General features: G+C 51.9%; 1 protein-coding gene across 1 annotated transcript in view; it reads right to left on the bottom strand.

The window, feature by feature from the left end:
• The window catches only part of COPA (COPI coat complex subunit alpha), a 36,816-nt gene that overhangs the window by 18,289 nt on the left and 172 nt on the right, over positions 1 to 18,355 (bottom strand). The window contains 14 exon segments of the mRNA XM_054001277.1: positions 77 to 143; positions 2,116 to 2,266; positions 3,377 to 3,422; positions 3,424 to 3,460; positions 3,552 to 3,565; positions 3,567 to 3,688; positions 4,722 to 4,821; positions 6,764 to 6,873; positions 7,723 to 7,777; positions 7,779 to 7,833; positions 9,853 to 9,929; positions 10,896 to 10,976; positions 12,313 to 12,386; positions 15,489 to 15,602. Coding sequence (XP_053857252.1) covers positions 77 to 143; positions 2,116 to 2,266; positions 3,377 to 3,422; positions 3,424 to 3,460; positions 3,552 to 3,565; positions 3,567 to 3,688; positions 4,722 to 4,821; positions 6,764 to 6,873; positions 7,723 to 7,777; positions 7,779 to 7,833; positions 9,853 to 9,929; positions 10,896 to 10,976; positions 12,313 to 12,386; positions 15,489 to 15,602 — 1,103 coding nt within the window.

Genomic DNA, 18,355 nt, shown 5'->3' on the forward strand with positions numbered 1-18,355 from the left:
GAACTGGAAGGGTTTTCCCCCAGACTCGGGGATCTGGGGGATTTTTCCCGAAAATCTCTGGGATTTTGGGACTCACGGTGCAGAGCAGCACGGCGTTCTCGGCCGGGTTGTAGCTCATGCTGAACACCGGGAACTTGGAGCCGCTGCAGAGGGGAAAAATGGGAATTTTGGGGGTTTTTTGGGGTTTTTTTAGGGGATTTTTTAGAGGATTTTTTGGGTTTTTTGGGGTTTTTTTTGGGGATGGGTTTTGGGAACCCCAGGATGATTTTTTGAGAAGGGTTTTGGGGATTTTCAGGATGGATTTCAGGATGGATTTTGGGGATTTTCAGGATGGGTTTTGGGGTGGATTTGGGGGATTTTTGGGATGGATTTGGAGGACTTTCGGGATGGATTCTGGAGATTTTCGTGATGGATTTTGGGGATATTCGGGAAAGGTTTTGGGGTGGATTTTAGGGATTTGAGGATGAATTTTGGGGTGGATTTTGGGGATGTTCAGGATGGATTTTGGGGATGTTCAGGATGGTTTTGGGGTAGATTTTGGGGGGGATCCCAGGGTGGATTTTGGGACGGATGTTGGGGTGGATTTTGGTGAGGATTTTGGGGCGGATTTTGCAAATCTGGGGATGGATTTTGGGGTGGATTTTGGGGATTTCTGGGACAGATTTCGGTGTGGATTTTGGGAAGGATTTTGGGGTGGATGTCGGGGATTTTGGGGATTTCCGGGACAGATTTTGGGGTGGATTTTGGGGAGGATTCCGGGGTGGATTTGGGGAGGATTTCGGGACAGATTTTGGGGTGGATTTTGGGGATTTTGGGGGGTGAATTTTGGGGATTTCTGGGATGGATTTTGGGGAGAATTTGGGGGGGATTTTGGGAATTTCTTGGCTGGATTTTGGAGAGAATTTGGGGAGGATTTTGGGGAGAATTTGGGGTGGATTTTGGCGATTTTGGGGATGGATTTTGTGGAGAAATTGGGGTGGTAGATTTTGGGGATTTCTGGGACAGATTTTGGGTACAATTTGGGGAGGATTTGGGGGGTTTTGGGGGGGTGGATTTTGGGGATTTCTGGGACAGATTTTGGGGACAATTTGGGGAGGATTTTGGGGGTTTTGGGGGGGTGGATTTTGGGGATTTCTGGGACGGATTTTGGGGAGAATTTGGGGAGGATTTTGGGGATATTTTCGGGATGGATTTTGGGGATTTCTGGGATGGATTTTGGGGAGAATTTGGGGAGGATTTTGGGGGGTGGATTTTGTGGATTTCTGGGATGGATTTTGGGGAGAATTTGGGGAGGATTTTGGGGATTTTGGGGACGGATTTTAGGGACAATTTGTGGAGGATTTTGGGAATTTTGGGGATGGATGTTGCGGAGAATTTGGGGAGAATTTGGGGAGGATTTTGGGGATTTCTGGGACAGATTTTGGGGACAATTTGGGGAGGATTTTGGGGGGTGGATTTGGGGATTTCTGGGACAGATTTTGGGGACAATTTGGGGAGGATTTTGGGGGACTTTGGGGGGGGGGATTTTGGGGATTTCTGGAACGGATTTTGGGGAGAATTTGGGGTGGAATTTGGGGAGGATTTTGGGGGGTGGATTTTGGGGATTTCTGGGACGGATTTGGGGAGGATTTTGGGGATTTCTGGGGCGGATTTTGGGGAGAATTTGGGGAGAATTTGGGGAGGATTTTGGGGATTTTGGGGAGGATTTTGGGGATTTTGGGGACGGATTTTAGGGACAATTTGTGGAGGACTTTGGGAATTTTGGGGATGGATTTTGGGGAGAATTTGGGGAGAATTTGGGGAGAATTTTTGGGATTTCTGGGACGGATTTTGGGGAGAATTTGTGGAGGATTTTGGGGATGGATTTTGGGGATGGATTTTGGGGATTTTGGGAACGGATTTTAGGGACAATTTGTGAAGGATTTTGGGAATTTTGGGGATGGATTTTGGGGAGAATTTGGGGAGAATTTGGGGAGGATTTTTGGGATTTCTGGGACGGATTTTGGGGAGAATTTGGGGAGGATTTTGGGGATTTTGGGGGGTGGATTTTGTGGATTTCTGGGACAGATTTTGGGGATTTTGGGGGTGCATTTCGGGGCTCCGGGCGTGCCGTGCCTGCGGAGCTGCATCACGGCCACGTCGCGGGAGCTGCCGAAGTCGAGCTGCCGCAGGAAGCGATCCTTGACGTAGAACAGGGAATTCCCGTGCACGGCCAGCGCCGGCCGCTCCCGCTCCAGCTTGAACACCAGCATGCCCCCGTCGTGCCCTGCGGGAACGCTGGGAATTACAGCCGGAATTCCAGGGGAAAACACCGGGAATTTGGGATGGGAATGGGGGAGAGAAATGGGAATTGAACACCAGCATGCCCCCGTCGTGCCCTGCGGGAACGCCGGGAATTCCAGCCGGAATTCCAGGGAAAAACAGACGAATTTGGGATGGGAATGGGGGAGAGAAATGGGAATTGAACACCAGCATGCCCCCGTCGTGCCCTGCAGGAACGCCGGGAATTACAGCCGGAATTCCAGGGGAAAACACCTGGAATAACAGCAGGAATTCCAGCCGGAATTCCAGGGAAAAACACTGGGAATTTGGGATGGAAATGGGGGAGAGAAATGGGAATTGAACACCAGCACGCCCCCGTCGTGCCCTGCGGGAACACCGGGAATTACAGCCGGAATTCCAGGGGAAAACACCGGGAATTTGGGATGGGAATGGGAGAGAGAAATGGGAATTGAACACCAGCATGCCCCCGTCGTGCCCTGCGGGAACACCAGGAATTACAGCCGGAATTCCAGGGAAAAACACACGGAATAACAGCAGGAATTCCAGCTGGAATTCCAGGGAAAAACACTGGGAATTTGGGATGGGAATGGGGGAGAGACATGGGAATTGAACACCAGCATGCCCCCGTCGTGCCCTACAGGAACATTGAGAATTACAGCCGGAACTCCAGGGAAAAACACCGGGAATAACAGCAAGAATTCCAGCCGGAATTCCAGGGAAAAACACCCGGAATTACAGCCAGAATTTTGTGACTCCCAGCTGGAATTTGGGGATTCTCAACTGGAATTCTGGAATTCCCAGCCTGAATTTCGGGATTCCCGGACGGTATTTCAGGACTGCCAGATAGAATTTTGCTATTAACAGCCAGAATTTGGGGATTCCCAGCCAAAATTTGGGGATCCTCAGCCGGAATTTGGGGACTCCCAGGTGGATTTTCAGGATTCCCAGCCGGAATCTGGGGATCCTCAGCCGGAATTTGGGAACTCCCAGGTGGAATTTCAGGATTCCCAGCCGGAATTTGGGGATTCCCAGCCGGAATTTGGGGATTCCCAGGTGGAATTTGGGGATTCCCAGCCGGAATTCCGGGACTCACCGGCAGCGAAGAGGTTGAGGTTGGGATGCGCCGCCAGCACCCAGAAACCGGTCGTGGTCGCGCCGGAACGTTTGGACACCGGTCCTGGGGGAGGAAGGGAAAATCCGGGAATTCCGGGAATTTCGGGAATGGCCGAGATTCCCAAGGGTGGCTCCCGTCCCCGGGGGGCACTGACCGCTTGGACATGTCCCCACACCCGGATGCTCTTGTCCTCGGAGTTGCTGAGGATCAGCTCCTGGCGCGGGTGGAAAACGGCGCAGGAAACGTTGTTGTAGTGACCCCGGCACGTGTCCACCTCCCAGGCCTTGGACTCTGCAATTCCAGGAGAAAATCCAGGGAAAACGGGGAGAAAAAGTCATGGAATGGGGAGAAACAGCAGGGGGGTGGGGAGAGACAACGAGGAAATGGGGAGAGACAAAGGGGGAAATGGGGAGAGACAAAGGGGAAATGGGAAAAAAAGGAACCCGAGAACGGGAGAAACCAGCCCAGCACGTGGCCACCTCCCATCCTCGGACTCCGGAATTCCGGGGGGAAATCCAGGGAAAATGGGAAAAAATCCCAGAGAAATGAAGGAAAATTCATGGAATGGGGAGAAACAGCAGGGGAATGAGAGACCCCAGGGGAATGGGGAGAAACAAAGGGGAAATGGGGAAAAAAAGCACTGGAGAAAGGGAGAAACCAGCCCAGGAAATGACCACTTCCCATCTTTGGACTCCGGAATTCCGGGACGAAATCCAGGGAAAATGGGGAAAAAAAATCATGGAATGAGGGGGGAAGGGAGGAGTGGGGAAAATCCCAGGGAAAAGGGAGGAATAACAGAAAAATGGGAGGAATGGGGGCAAAAACTCCCCAAGATTTGGGGAGAAAAAGGAGGGAAAACACCGGGGAATGGGGGGGGTGGATTCCCACTTTTCCCAGTCCCAGCCAGAATCCCGAGCCTTTTCCCTGTTTTCTCCTATTTTTTCCCATTTTTCCCGAGCCTTTTTACTGTTTTTTTCCATTTTTTCCCATTTTCCCCAAGCCTTTTCCCCATTTTTCCCCATTTTTTCTGAATTTCCCCCCCTTTTTCCCATTTTCCCCGTTTTTTTCCCATTTGCCCCTGTTAATTCCCCGTTTTTCCCCATTTTCCCCCCGTTTTTTCCCCCTGTTTTTTCCCCATTTTCCCCCTGTTTTTTCCCTGTTTTTTCCCCATTTTCCCCATTTTTTCCCCATTTCCCCCATTTTTTCTGAATTTTTCCCCGTTTTTTCCCCATTTTTCCCCGTTTTCCCCCTTTTTTCCCCCACTTTTTCCCATTTTCCCCCCCACTTTTTCCCATTTTCCCCCCATTTTCCCATTTCCCCTCACCGTTCATCCTCCAGATCTTCACCTGGCGGTCGTCGGCCCCGGACACGATCAGGGGCATGGAGGGGTGGAAGGCTGCCCAGTTCACCCCCCGGTCATGGCCCTGGAAAAGCGGGAATCAGCGGGAATCCCGGGAAAAACGGGCGGGAATCCCGGGAAAAACAGGCGGGAATCCCAGGAAAAACAGGCGGGAATGGGGGGAAAAGCAGGAAAATCCTTCTGGAATCCCCCCCCCCCAGAGAGGGAGGGAAGCATGAAGGGATTTCCATGGATTCCCCATGGATCTCCCATGGATTTCCACAGATTCCCCGTGGATTTCCATGGATTTCCCACAGATTTCCTCCCATTTCCCATGGATTCCCCACGGATTCCCTGTGAATTCTCCACGGATTCCCGTGGATTCCCCACAGATTTCAATGGATTCCCACAGATTCCCATGGATCTCCCAAGTATTCCCCACACATTTCATGGATTTCCTGCCATTCCCCATGGATTTCCTTGGATTCCCAATGGATTCCCTATTTTCCCTATTTATTTCCATAGATTTCCTGCCATTTCCCAGGGATCCTCATGGATTCCCCATAGATTCCCCATGGATTTCCATGAATTTCCTGCCATTTTCCAGGGATCCCCATGGATTCCCTACAGATTCCCCACGGATGTCATTGGATTCCCCATGGATTCCCCATTTATTTCCATGGATTTCCATGGATTTCCTGCCATTTCCCACAGATCCCCATGGTCACGAATCGCCATGAATTCTCCACGGATTCCCGTGGATTCCCCATGGATTCCCCATGAATTCCCCATGGATTTCCTGCCATTTCCCAGGCATCCCCATGGATTCCCCATGGAATTTCCATGAATTCCCCATGGATTCCCCATTTATTTCCCATGGATTTCCTGCCATTCCCCAGGGATCCCACGGATTCCCCATGGATTCTCATGGATTCCCATGGATTCCCCATGGATTCCCCATTTATTTCCATTGATTTCCTGCCATTCCCCAGGGATCCCCACGGATTCCCCATGGATCCCCACGGATTCCCCATGGATTCCCCATTTATTTCCATTGATTTCCTGCCATTCCCCCGGGATCCCAAAGATTCCCCACAGATCCCCACAGATTCCCATGGATTTCCCATTTATTTCCATGGATTTCCTGCCATTTCCCAGGGATCCCCATGGATTCCCCATGGATTTCCCAGGGTTCCCCACAGATTCCCATGGATTCCCTCATGGATTCCCCATGGATTCCCATGGATTTCCATGGATTTCCTGCCATTTCCCACGGTTCCCTATGGATTCTCCATGAATTCTCCATGAATTCCCCACGGATTTCCTGCCATTTCCCATGGATTTCCACGGATTCCCATGGATTCCATGGATTTCCTGCCATTTCCCATGGATTTCCACGGATTCCCATGGATTCCATGGATTTCCTGCCATTTCCCATGGATTCCCCCACAGGTTCCCCACGGATCCCCACAGATTCCCACGGATTCCCCATTTATTCCCCGTGGATTTCCATGGATTCCCCATGGAATCCCCATGGATTTCCATGGATGTCCCTCACATTTCCCATGGATTTCCATGGATTCCCCATGGATTTCCCTCACATTTCCCATGGATTTCCATGGATTCCCCATTAATTCCCCATGGATTTCCCTCACATTTCCCATGGATTTTCATGGATTCCCCATGGGTTTCCCTCACATTTCCCATGGATTTCCATGGATTCCCCATGGGTTTCCTGCCATTCCCCATGGATTTCATGGATCCCCACAGATTTCCATTAATTCCCCACAGATTCCATGGATCCCCACGGATTCCCATGGATTTCATGGAATTCCTGCCATTTCCCACGGATTCCCCGCAGATTTCCCACAGATTCCCATGGATTCCCACAGATTTCCATGGATTCCCCACAGATTCCCCACGGATCCCCACGGATTCCCATGGATGTCCATGGATTCCCCACAGATTCCCCACAGATTCCCCACGGATCCCCACGGATTCCCCGGGATTCCGGGAACGCCGGGCACCTCCAGCACGTGTTTGACCACGGCGTCGGTGGTGCCGAACAGATCCACGCCGGTGATGCCGCGCACGTCCGACTCCACGGCGCCGGGGGACAGGTTCTTCTTCCGGAGCCCTGGAGAGCGGGAAGCCGGGAAAAACCCGGAAAAATCCGGGAAAATCCGGGAAAAAACCCGGAATCAGCACCCGGATCCAGCAGTTCCAAGGGTTTTTCCCCCCGATTTTTCCATCTCTGGGAATTCTCTCCAGGGATGGGGATCCAACCCTCCCTCACCCCTCCCGCTGCTTCCCAACCCTTTTTCCATGGAAAAATCATCCCAAATTTCCAGCCCTGGCACAGCTCGAGGCCGTTCCCTCCTGTCCTGCCCCATTCCCTGGGATCAGATCCCAAATTCCCCCTGGGATCAGATCCCAAATCCCCCCTGGCAGATCACAAATCCCCCCTGGGGTCAGATTCCAAATCCCCCTGGATCCCCCTTTTCTCTGGATCACCCCCCCAGCTCCCTCAGGATTCTCCATTCCTTCTTCCAGCTGCTCATTCCCAGAATTTTTTGGGATCCCTCACCAGATATGTCCCACCCCCATTCCCATTCCCATTTTTCTCGATTTTTCCTGTTTTGTTCTCACCAGAGATGTCCCACCCCCGTTCCCATTCCCATTTTTTCCATGGTTTTCCATGTTTTTTTCCAGGTTTTCCCAGGAATCTCACCAGAGATATCCCACACCTGTTCCCATTCCCGTTTTTCCCGGTTTTTCCTGGTTCTCACCGGAGCTGTCCCACCCCTGTTCCCATTCCCATTTTTCCTGGTTTTTCCAATTTTTCCCGTTTTTTCCCAGGAATCTCACCGGAGCTGTCCCACCCCCGTCCCATTCCCGTTTTTCCCGTTTTTTCCCAGGAATCTCACCGGAGCTGTCCCACCCCCATCCCCATTCCCGTTTTTCCCGGTTTTTCCAGGAATCTCACCGGAGATGTCCCACACCCTGACGGTCTGGTCCAGGCTGGCCGACACCACCAGGTCCCTCGCTGGGGTGGAACTGGGCGCACATCACGTAGTGGTTGTGCCCCGTCAGCACGCTGCAACCCGGACCCCGGCGGAATTCCGTCAGAACCCCGGGATCCCGGCGGGATTCCATAGAAATCCCGGGAATTCCATAGAAATCCCAGGAATCCCGGCGGAATTCCGTCAGAACCCCGGGATCCCGGCGGGATTCCATAGAAATCCTGGGAATTCCATAGAAATCCCGGGAATCCCGGCGGAATTCCATAGAAATCCCGGGAATTCCATAGAAATCCCGGGAAACCCAGCGGAATTCCATAGAAATCCCGGGAATCCCATAGAAATCCCGGGAATCCCAGCGGAATTCCATAGAAATCCCAGGAATCCCAGCGGAATTCCATCAGAACCCCAGGGATCCCGGCGGAATTCCATAGAAATCCTGGGAATCCCGGCGGAATTCCACAGAAATCCCAGGAATCCCGGCGGAATTCTGTCAGAACCCAGGAATCCCGGCGGAATTCTGTCAGAACCCCGGGATCCCGGTGGAATTCCATAGAAATCCCGGGAATCCCGGCGGAATTCCATAGAAATCCCGGGAATCCCGGCGGAATTCCACAGAAATCCCGGGAACCCTGGCGGAATTCCATAGAAATCCCAGGAATCCTGGTGGAATTCTGTCAGAATCCCAGGAATACAGGCGGAATTCCACAGAAATCCCGGGATCCGGGTAGAATTCCGTCAGAACCCCGGATCCAGGTGGAATTACATCAGAATCCCGGAGATCCCCACAGAATTCCATGGGAGTCCGGTCAGAATTCCATGGAAATCCCAGAAATCTGGGCAGAATCCCAGGAATCCCAGGGAAGGTTGATCCCAGGGATCTCAGGAATCCCAGACAGGGATTTATCCCAAAGTCCCATGGAATCCCAAGGAATCCCAGGAAAGGTTTAACCCAGGGAAGGGTTGATCCCAGAATGCCAAGGAAAGGTTTATCCCAGAATCCCAGGATCTCAGGGCAGGTTTATCCCAGAATCCCAATTCAAAGTTTATCCCAGGATCCCAGGGAAGGTTGATCCCAATTCAAGGTTTATCCAGAAATCCCAAGGAAAGGTTGATCCCAGAATCCCAGAATCCCAGGAAAGGTTTATCACGGGATTCCCAGGAAAGGTTTATCCCAGAATCCCCGGGAAGGTTGATCCCAGAATCCCAGGAAAGGATTGATCCCAGAATCCCAGGGAAGGGTTGTTCCCAGAATCCCAAGAAAAGTTTTATCCCAAAAAAAGTTTTATCCCAAGGAAAGGTTTATCCCAGGATCCCAGATTCCCAAGGAAGGTTTATCATGGAATCCCAATTCAAGGTTTATCCAGAAATCCCAATTCAAGGTTTATCCCAGGATCCCAGGGAAGGTTTGTCCCAGGATTCCCAGGGAAGCTTTATCCCAATTCCAGGTTGATCCCAGGGAAGGGTTGATCCCAATTCCAGGTTGATCCCATGATCCCAGTCCCGGGTTGATCCCAGGTTGATCCCAGAATCCCAGGTTGATCCCAGTCCCAGGTTGATCCCCGTCCCAGGTTGATCCCAGGATCCCAGGTTGATCCTGGGTTGATCCCGGGTTGATCCCAGTCCCAGGTTGATCCCAGAATCCCAGGTTGATCCCAGTCCCAGGTTGATCCCAGAATCCCAGGTTGATCCCAGTCCCAGGTTGATCCCAGGTTGATCCCAGAACCCCAGGTTGATCCCAGTCCCAGGTTGATCCCAGGTTGATCCCAGTCCCGGGTTGATCCCAGTCCCGGGTTGATCCCATGATCCCAGTCCCAGGTTGATCCCAGAATCCCAGGTTGATCCCAGTCCCAGGTTGATCCCAGTCCCAGGTTGATCCCAGAATCCCAGGTTGATCCCAGTCCCAGGTTGATCCCAGGTTGATCCCAGTCCCCCAGGTTGATCCCAGTCCCGGGTTGATTCCATGATCCCAGTCCCAGGTTGATCCCAGAATCCCAGGTTGATCCCAGTCCCAGGTTGATCCCAGAATCCCAGGTTGATCCCAGTCCCGGGTTGATCCCGGGTTGATCCCAGGTTGATCCCGGGCTGATCCCCACCAGGCGCAGGTGCGCGACTGCCAGTTCCACACGCGGATCGTTTGGTCGTCGGAAGCGCTCAGGATCCAGGGATACTCCTGGCAACAACGGGAGCGGGTGAGGGCAGGGCCCGAGAGCCCACATTCCCGGGAAAAGCCGGAATTCCCAGAATTCCCGGAAACCCAGAATTCCCAGGGAAACCCCTGAATTCCCAGCAAAACCCAGAATTCCCAAGAGAATCCCAGAATTCCTGGGAGAGCAGATTCCCACAGATCCCAGATTCCCAGGATAACCCCAAATTCCCAGAAACCCCAGAATTCCCTGGACACCCCAGAATTCCCAAGAAAACCCAAATTCCCAGCAAAATCCAGAATTTCCAGGAAAACCCTGGAATCCCCAGAATTCCCAGGAGAACCCAGAATTCCCAGAACCCCAGAATTCCCAGGAAAACCCCTGAACTCCTGGGAAAACCCCTGCAAGAGCAGATTCCCACTGGAGATTGCCAGAAATCCCAGAATTCCCAGGACACCCCGGAATTCCCAGGAGAACCTCAGAATTCCCAGGAGAACCTCAGAATTCCTGGGAGAGCAGATTCCCACGGATCCCAGATTCCCAGGATAACCCCAAATTCCCAGAAACCCCAGAATTCCCAGGAAAACCCCTGAACTCCTGGGATAACCCCTGAATCCCTGGGAGAGCAGATTCCCACTGGAGATTGCCAGATTGCCAGAAATCCCAGAATTCCCAGAACCCCAGAATTCCCAGGGAAACCCCAGAATTCCCAAGAAAGCCCTGGGATCCCCAGAAAGCCCCAGAATTCCAGGGAAAACCCAGAATTTCCAGGAAAACCTAGAAAACCACGGAATTCCCAGAATTCCCAGGAAAGCCCCAGAATTTCCAGGAAAACCCAAAAAACCACGGAATTCTCAGAATTCCCAGGAAAATCCAGAATTCCAAGAAAGCCCCAGAATTCCCAGGAAAATCCCGAATTCCCACCATTCCCAGGACACCCCAGAATGCCCAGGATAATCCCAAATTCCCGGAATTCCCGGAATTCCGCTCACGTGGTGGAAGAAGGTGGTGCGGATGTAATCCAGGTGGCCCAGCAGGGTGAAGAGGCAGCGGCGCAGTTTGTAATTCCACACCTGCAATTCCCAGAAAAATCCCCGGAATTCCCAGCCAGGCCAGCCCCAGCTCAGCAGCAGCACCAAATTCCCACTTCTTTTCCCAGGATTTTTCCCGTTTATTCCCAGATTTTCCCTCATTTTTCCCATTTTAATCTGATTTTTAAACCCGAATTTCCTCGTGCCAGCCCTTCCCAGGCTCTGATTTTTTGGGGAAAAAAAGGGGGGAATTGGGGAAAAGGGGAAAAAAGAAAAAAAAGGGGAAAAAGGGGAAAAAAGGGAAAAAAAGGGGGGGAAGGGGGGGAAAGGGGGGGGAAGGGGGGAAAAGGGGGGAAAAGGGGGGGAAAAAGGGAGCAAAAAGGAAAAGAAAGAAAGAAAATCAGGAAAAAAGGGAGAAAAAGGGAAAAATAGGAGAAAAAGAAGAAAAGGAAAAAATAAAAGAAAAAGGGAAGAAAATGGAAAAAAAATGGGGGAAAAGGGGGGGAAAGTGGGAAAAGGGGGAAAAAGAGAAAAAAGGGGGGAAAAGGAAAAAGGGGGAAAAGGTGAAAAATTGGGAAAAGGGGAAAAGGGAAAAAGGAGGGGAAAAGGGAAAAAAGGGGGAAAATGGAAAAGGGGAAAAAAGGGGAAAAGCAAAAAAGGGAAAAAAAGGGGAAAAGGGGGAAAAGAGGAAAAAGGCAAAAGGAAAAAAAGGAAAAAAGAAAAAGAGAAAAAATGAAAAAGGAAAAAAAGGAAAAAGAGAAAAAGGGCATAAGGGAAAAATGGAATAAAAGGGGAAAAGGGCAAAGAGAAAAAGTAAAAAAGAAAAAAGGGAAAAAGGGGGAAAACTAAAAAAAAAGGGAAAAAAGAGGGAAAAGGGAAAAAGGGAAAAAAGGGGAAAAGGGGGGAAAGGGGAAAAGGAAAAAGGGGAAAAAAGGGAAAAGCAAAAAAGGGAAAAATGAAAAAAGGGGAAAAAGGGAAAAAGAGAGAAAGTAAAAAAAGTGAAAAATGAAAAAAGGGGAAAAAGGGAAAAAGAGAGAAAGTAAAAAAAGGGAAAAAAGGGAACAAGGGAAAAAAGGGAAAAAGCGAAAAAGGAAAAAAAGGCAAAAACAGAAAAAGGGAAAAAGTGAAAAAGGCAAAAGGGAAAAAAGGAAAAAGGGGAAAACACAAAAGGTAAAAATGGAAGAAAAGGACAAAAGGCAAAAAAAGGGAAAAAAAGGCAAAAAGGGAAAAAGAAAAGGGGGAAAAAGGAAAGGGGAAAAAGGGAAAAAGGAAAAGGGAAAAAGGAAAGGGGAACAAGGAAAGGGGAAAAAGGGAAAAAGGAAAGGGGAAAAAGGGAAAAAGGGCAAAAAGGGCAAAAAGGGCCGAAGGGAGGCGGCACCTTGATTTTGTAGTCATCGCCCCCGGAGACGAAGAGCGGCTGCTGCTTGTGGAAGTCGATGCCTCGCACGGGCCCTGCGGCGGGACGGGCTCAGGGCTCCCGGAGAGCCCCGAGCCCAAAACCCGGCCTGCCCTTCCACCCCTCTTCCCTGGGGGTTCCATTCCCATCTTCCCTGGGGCTGCCCTTCCATTCCCCTTCCCTGGGGCTGCCCTTCCACCCCTCTTCCCTGGGGGTTCCATCCCTTCTCCCCTGGGGCTGCCCTTCCATTCCCTTCTTCCCTGGGGCTGCCCATCCATTCCCTTCTTCCCTGGGGGTTCCATTCCCATCTCCCCTGGGGCTGCCCTTCCATTCCCTTCTCCCCTGGGGGTTCCGTTCCCATCTTCCCTGGGGCTGCCCTTCCATTCCCTTCTCCCCTGGGGCTGCCCTTCCATTCCCTTCCTCCCTGGGCCTGCCCTTCCATTCCCTTCTTCCCTGGGGCTGCCCTTCCACCCATCTCCCCTGGGGCTGCCCTTCCATTCCCATCTCCCCTGGGCCTGCCCTTCCATTCCCATCTCCCCTGGGGCTGCCCTTCCATTCCCTTCTTCCCTGGGGCTGCCCTTCCATTCCCATCTTCCCTGGGGGTTCCATTCCCATCTCCCCTGGGGCTTCCATCCCTTCTCCCCTGGGGCTGCCCTTCCATTCCCTTCTTCCCTGGGGGTTCCATTCCCTTCTTCCCTGGGGGTTCCATTCCCTTCTTCCCTGGGGGTTCCATTCCCTTCTTCCCTGGGGCTGCCCTTCCATTCCCTTCTCCCCTGGGGCTGCCCTTCCATTCCCATCTCCCCTGGGGCTGCCCTTCCATTCCCTTCTTCCCTGGGGCTGCTCTTCCATTCCCATCTTCCCTGGGGCTGCCCTTCCACCCCTCTTCCCTGGGGCTGCCCTTCCATTCCCTTCTTCCCTGGGGCTGCCCTTCCATTCCCCTCTTCCCTGGGGCTGCCCTTCCATTCCCATCTCCCCTGGGGCTTCCATCCCATCTCCCCTGGGGCTGCCCTTCCATTCCCCTTCCCTGGGGCTGCCCTTCCATTCCCCTTCCCTGGGGCTGCCCTTCCACCCATCTCCCCTGGGGCTGCCCTTCCATTCCCTTCTTCCCTGGGGCTGCCCTTCCACCCCTCTTCCCTGGGGGTTCCGTTCCCATCTTCCCTGGGGCTTCCATCCCTTCTCCCCTGGGGCTGCCCTTCCATTCCCTTCTTCCCTGGGGCTGCCCTTCCACCCCTCTTCCCTGGGGGTTCCGTTCCCATCTTCCCTGGGGCTTCCATCCCTTCTCCCCTGGGGCTGCCCTTCCATTCCCCTTCCCTGGGGCTGCCCTTCCATTCCCTTCTTCCCTGGGGCTGCCCTTCCACCCCTCTTCCCTGGGGGTTCCGTTCCCATCTTCCCTGGGGCTTCCATCCCTTCTCCCCTGGGGCTGCCCTTCCATTCCCCTTCCCTGGGGCTGCCCTTCCATTCCCTTCTCCCCTGGGGCTGCCCTTCCATTCCCTTCTCCCCTGGGGCTGCCCTTCCATTCCCCTTCCCTGGGGCTGCCCTTCCATTCCCTTCCCCCCTGGGGCTGCCCTTCCATTCCCTTCTCCCCTGGGGCTGCCCTTCCATTCCCATCTCCCCTGGGGGTTCCATTCCCATCTTCCCTGGGGGTTCCATTCCCATCTTCCCTGGGGGTTCCATCCCATCTTCCCTGGGGGTTCCATCCCTTCTCCCCTGGGGTTTCCATCCCTTCTCCCCTGGGGCTTCCATCCTTTCTTCCCTGGGGCTGCCCCTTCCACCCCTCTCCCCTGGGGGTTCCATTCCCATCTCCCCTGGGGCTTCCATCCCATCTCCCCTGGGGCTGCCCTTCCATTCCCTTCTTCCCTGGGGCTGCCCTTCCACCCATCTCCCCTGGGGCTTCCATCCCTTCTTCCCTGGGGGTTCCCTTTTCACCCCCTCTCCCCTGGGAGTTCCATTTCCCGGTTTCCCTGGGGCTTCCATTTCCACCCCCTCTCCCCTGGGGCTCCCACTCCCATCTCCCCTGGGGGTTCCCATTTCCCCATTCCCCATCTTCCCTGGGGCTTCCATACCCCGGTTTCCCTGGGGCTTCCATTTTCACCCCCTCTTCCCTGGGGCTTCCATTCCCATTTTTCACTGGGGCTCCCATTCCCCTCTTCCCTGGGGCTTCCATTCCCATTTTTCACTGGGGCTTCCATTCCCATTTTTCCCTGGGGCTTCCATTCCCATTTTTCACTGGGGCTTCCATTTCCCATTTTTCCCTGGGGCTTCCATTCCCATTTTTCCCTGGGGCTTCCATTCCCATTTTTCATTGGGGCTCCCATTCCCCTCTTCCCTGGGGCTTCCATTCCCCAATTTTCCCTGGGGCTTCCATTTCCCATTTTCCCCAGATTTTTCCATTTTCCCCTGGAGTTTTCCCATTTTTCCCCGGAGTTTTTCCATTTCCCCCCATTTTTCCCTGGAGTTTTCTCATTTTCCCCCATTTTCCCCTGGGGTTTTCCAATTTTCTCCCATTTTCCCCCATTTTTCACTGGAGTTTTCTCATTTTTCCCCGAGTTTTCCCCAGATTTTCCCCACATTTTTCCCATTTTCCCCCATTTTTCCCTGATTTTCTCCAGATTTTTCCCCAGATTTGTCCCTGGAGTTTCCCCGTTTTTTCCAATTTTCCCCCAGATTTTTCCCATTTTCCCCCAGATTTTTTCCAGATTTTCCCGTTTTCCCCAGAACTCCCAGATCTTCCCCATTTTTTCCCCCAGAACTCCTGGATTTTTCCCATTTTTCCCCCCAGACTTTCCCGTTGTCCCCCTATTTTTTTCCCGGATATCCCCGTTTCCCCCGTTTTTTTCCCAGATTTCCCCGTTTCCCCCCATTTTTTCCCCCGATTTCCCCTGTTTTTTTTCCCTGGATTTTCCCCATTTCCCCCATTTTTTCCCTGTTTCCCCCCATTTTTCCCCGTTTTCTCCCATTTTTTTCCCTGTTTTCCCCCCCATTTTTTCCCGTTTCCCCCCGTTTTTTCCCAGATTTTCCCCATTTTTTCCCTGTTTCCCCCCATTTTTCCCCATTTTCTCCCGTTTCCCCCCGTTCTTTTCCCATATTTCCCCATTTCCCCCATTTTTTCCCCATTTTTCCCCGTTTTTCCCCGTTTCCCCCGCCTCTGCCCCGGTTACCGTCGTGCTCGTCGAACTTGTCGATGAGGGTGCACATGCGGTAGTCCCAGAGCTGGATGACGCCGTTGTGGAGGCTGCTCAGCACCCAGGGCCGCTTGGGGTGGAACGACAGCCCTGGGGGAAACACGGGAAAAATGGGGGAAACTGGGGAAAAACTGGGAAAGAAACTGGGGAAAGACTGGGAAAAAACTGGGGAAAAACTGGGGGAAAACTGGGGAAAACTGGGAAAAAAACTGGGAAAAAAACTGGGGAAAGACTGGGGAAAGACTGGGGAAAAGACTGGGGAAAAGACTGGGGAAAAGACTGGGGAAAAGACTGGGGAAAAACTGGGGAAAAACTGGGGAAAAACTGGGAAAAAAACTGGGGAAAGACTGGGGAAAGACTGGGGAAAGACTGGGGAAAGACTGGGGAAAAGACTGGGGAAAAACTGGGGAAAAACTGGGGAAAAAACTGGGGAAAAGACTGGGGGAAAACTGGGGAAAGACTGGGGAAAAACTGGGGAAAAAACTGGGGGAAAACTGGGGAAAGACTGGGGAAAAACTGGGGAAAACTGGGGAAAAAACTGGGGAAAAAACTGGGGAAAAAACTGGGGAAAACTGGGGAAAAGACTGGGGGAAAAGACTGGGGAAAAACTGGGGAAAAACTGGGGAAAAACTGGGGAAAAGACTGGGGGAAAACTGGGGAAAGACTGGGGAAAAACTGGGGAAAAAACTGGGGGAAAACTGGGGAAAGACTGGGGAAAAACTGGGGAAAACTGGGGAAAAAACTGGGGAAAAAACTGGGGAAAAAACTGGGGAAAGACTGGGGAAAAACTGGGGAAAAACTGGGGGAAAACTGGGAAGAAAACTGGGGAAAGACTGGGGAAAGACTGGGGAAAAAACTGGGGAAAAACTGGGGGAAAACTGGGGAAAGACTGGGGGAAAACTGGGGGAAAACTGGGGAAGAAAACTGGGGAAAAACTGGGAAAAAAACTGGGGGAAAACTGGGGAAAAACTGGGGGAAAACTGGGGGAAAACTGGGGGAAAATCTGGGGGAAAACTGGGAAAAAAACTGGGGAAAAACTGGGGAAAAACTGGGGAAAAGACTGGGGAAAAGACTGGGGAAAAGACTGGGGGAAAACTGGGAAAAAAACTGAGAAAAACTGGGAATGGGTGGGGAAAAAAATGGGGGAAAAAAACAGGGAAAAATGGGAAAAAATGGGGAAAAAATGGGAAAAACTGGGGAAAATGGAGAAAAAAAAGGGAAAGACTGGGGAAAAACTGGGGAAAAACTGGAAAAAAACTTGGGAAAGACTGGGGAAATACTGGCGAAAAACAGAAAAAAAACAGGGAAAAACTGGGGAAAAACTGGGAAAAAGCTGTGGAAAAACTGTGGAAAAACTGGGAAAAACCCTGGGGAAAAACTGGGAATGGGCGGAGAAAATCCTGGGAAAACCTGGGGAAAAACTGGGAAAAACTGGGAATGGGCGGGGAAAAAATGGGAAAAAAGCCAGGGGAAAATGGGAAAAAAAAAAACAGGGAAAAACCCTGGGAAAAAACTGGGAATGGGTGGGGAAAAAATGGGAGAAAAAAACAGCGAAACAATGGGAAAAATCTGAAAGAATCCTGGGAAAAATCTGGGAAAAAAGTCTGGGGGAAAACTGGGAAAGGGTGGGGAAAGAGCTGGGAAAGGATGGGTTAAAAATGGGAAAAAAAATGGGAAAGGGTGTGGGAAAAAAGGGGAAAAAAGTCTGGGAAAAAGATGGGGGAAAAAATTGAAAAGGGCTGGGAAAGGAGAGGGAAAATCCTGGGAAGAGCCGGGGAAAAACTTGGGAATAACCAGAAAAAATCCTGGGAAAAGCCAGGAAAAGCCTGGGGAAAAGAAAGGAAAAAGGGAAAAGTCTGGGAGGAAATGGGGAAAAGGCAAAAAAGGCCAAAAAGATGGAGAAAAACCTGGGAAAAACATGGGGAAAAACCTGAGGAAAGGCTGGGAAAAACTGGGAAAAACCTGGGGAAAACCTGGGAAAAACTGGGAAAAACCTGGAGAAAAACCAGGGGAAAGCCTGGGAAAAACCTGGGAAAACCTGGGAAAAACTGGAGCCCGACCCCAGCCCAAATCCTGGGAATTCTGTCACACAAATCCTGGGAATTCTGTCACACAAATCCTGGGAATTCCCTCACACAAATCCCGGGAATTCCCTCACACAAATCCTGGGAATTCCCTCACACAAATCCTGGGAATTCTGTCACACAAATCCTGGGAATTCTGTCACACAAATCCCGGGAATTCTGTCACACAAATCCTGGGAATTCTGTCACACAAATCCCGGGAATTCTGTCACACAAATCCTGGGAATTCCCTCACACAAATCCTGGGAATTCTGTCACACAAATCCTGGGAATTCTGTCACACAAATCCCGGGAATTCTGTCAGACAAATCCTGGGAATTATGTCACACAAATCCCGGGAATTCTGTCAGACAAATCCTGGGAATTCTGTCACACAGATTCCAGGAATCCCTTGGACCCCTCCAGGGATGGGGATCCAACCCTCCCTGACCCCTCCCGCTACTTCCCAACCCTTTTTCCATGGAAAAATCATCCCAAATTTCCCACCCTGGCACAGCTCGAGGCCGTTCCCTCCTGTCCTGCCCCATTCCCTGGGATCAGATCCCAAATCCCCCCTGGCAGATCCCAAATCCCCCCTGGCAGATCCCACATCTCCCCTGGGATCAGATACCAAATCCCCGCTGGGATCAGATCCCAAATCCCCCCTGGCAATTCCCAAATCCCCCCTGGATCCCTTTTCCCTGGGATCACCCTCAGCTCCCTCAGGATCCTCCATTCCCGCTCCGGGCCCTCTCTCCATGAGGGGATTCCACCTTCCCC

Source organism: Vidua macroura, chromosome 29 (assembly GCF_024509145.1).
Source record: "Vidua macroura isolate BioBank_ID:100142 chromosome 29, ASM2450914v1, whole genome shotgun sequence".
In the NCBI taxonomy this organism is placed as follows: domain Eukaryota; kingdom Metazoa; phylum Chordata; class Aves; order Passeriformes; family Viduidae; genus Vidua; species Vidua macroura.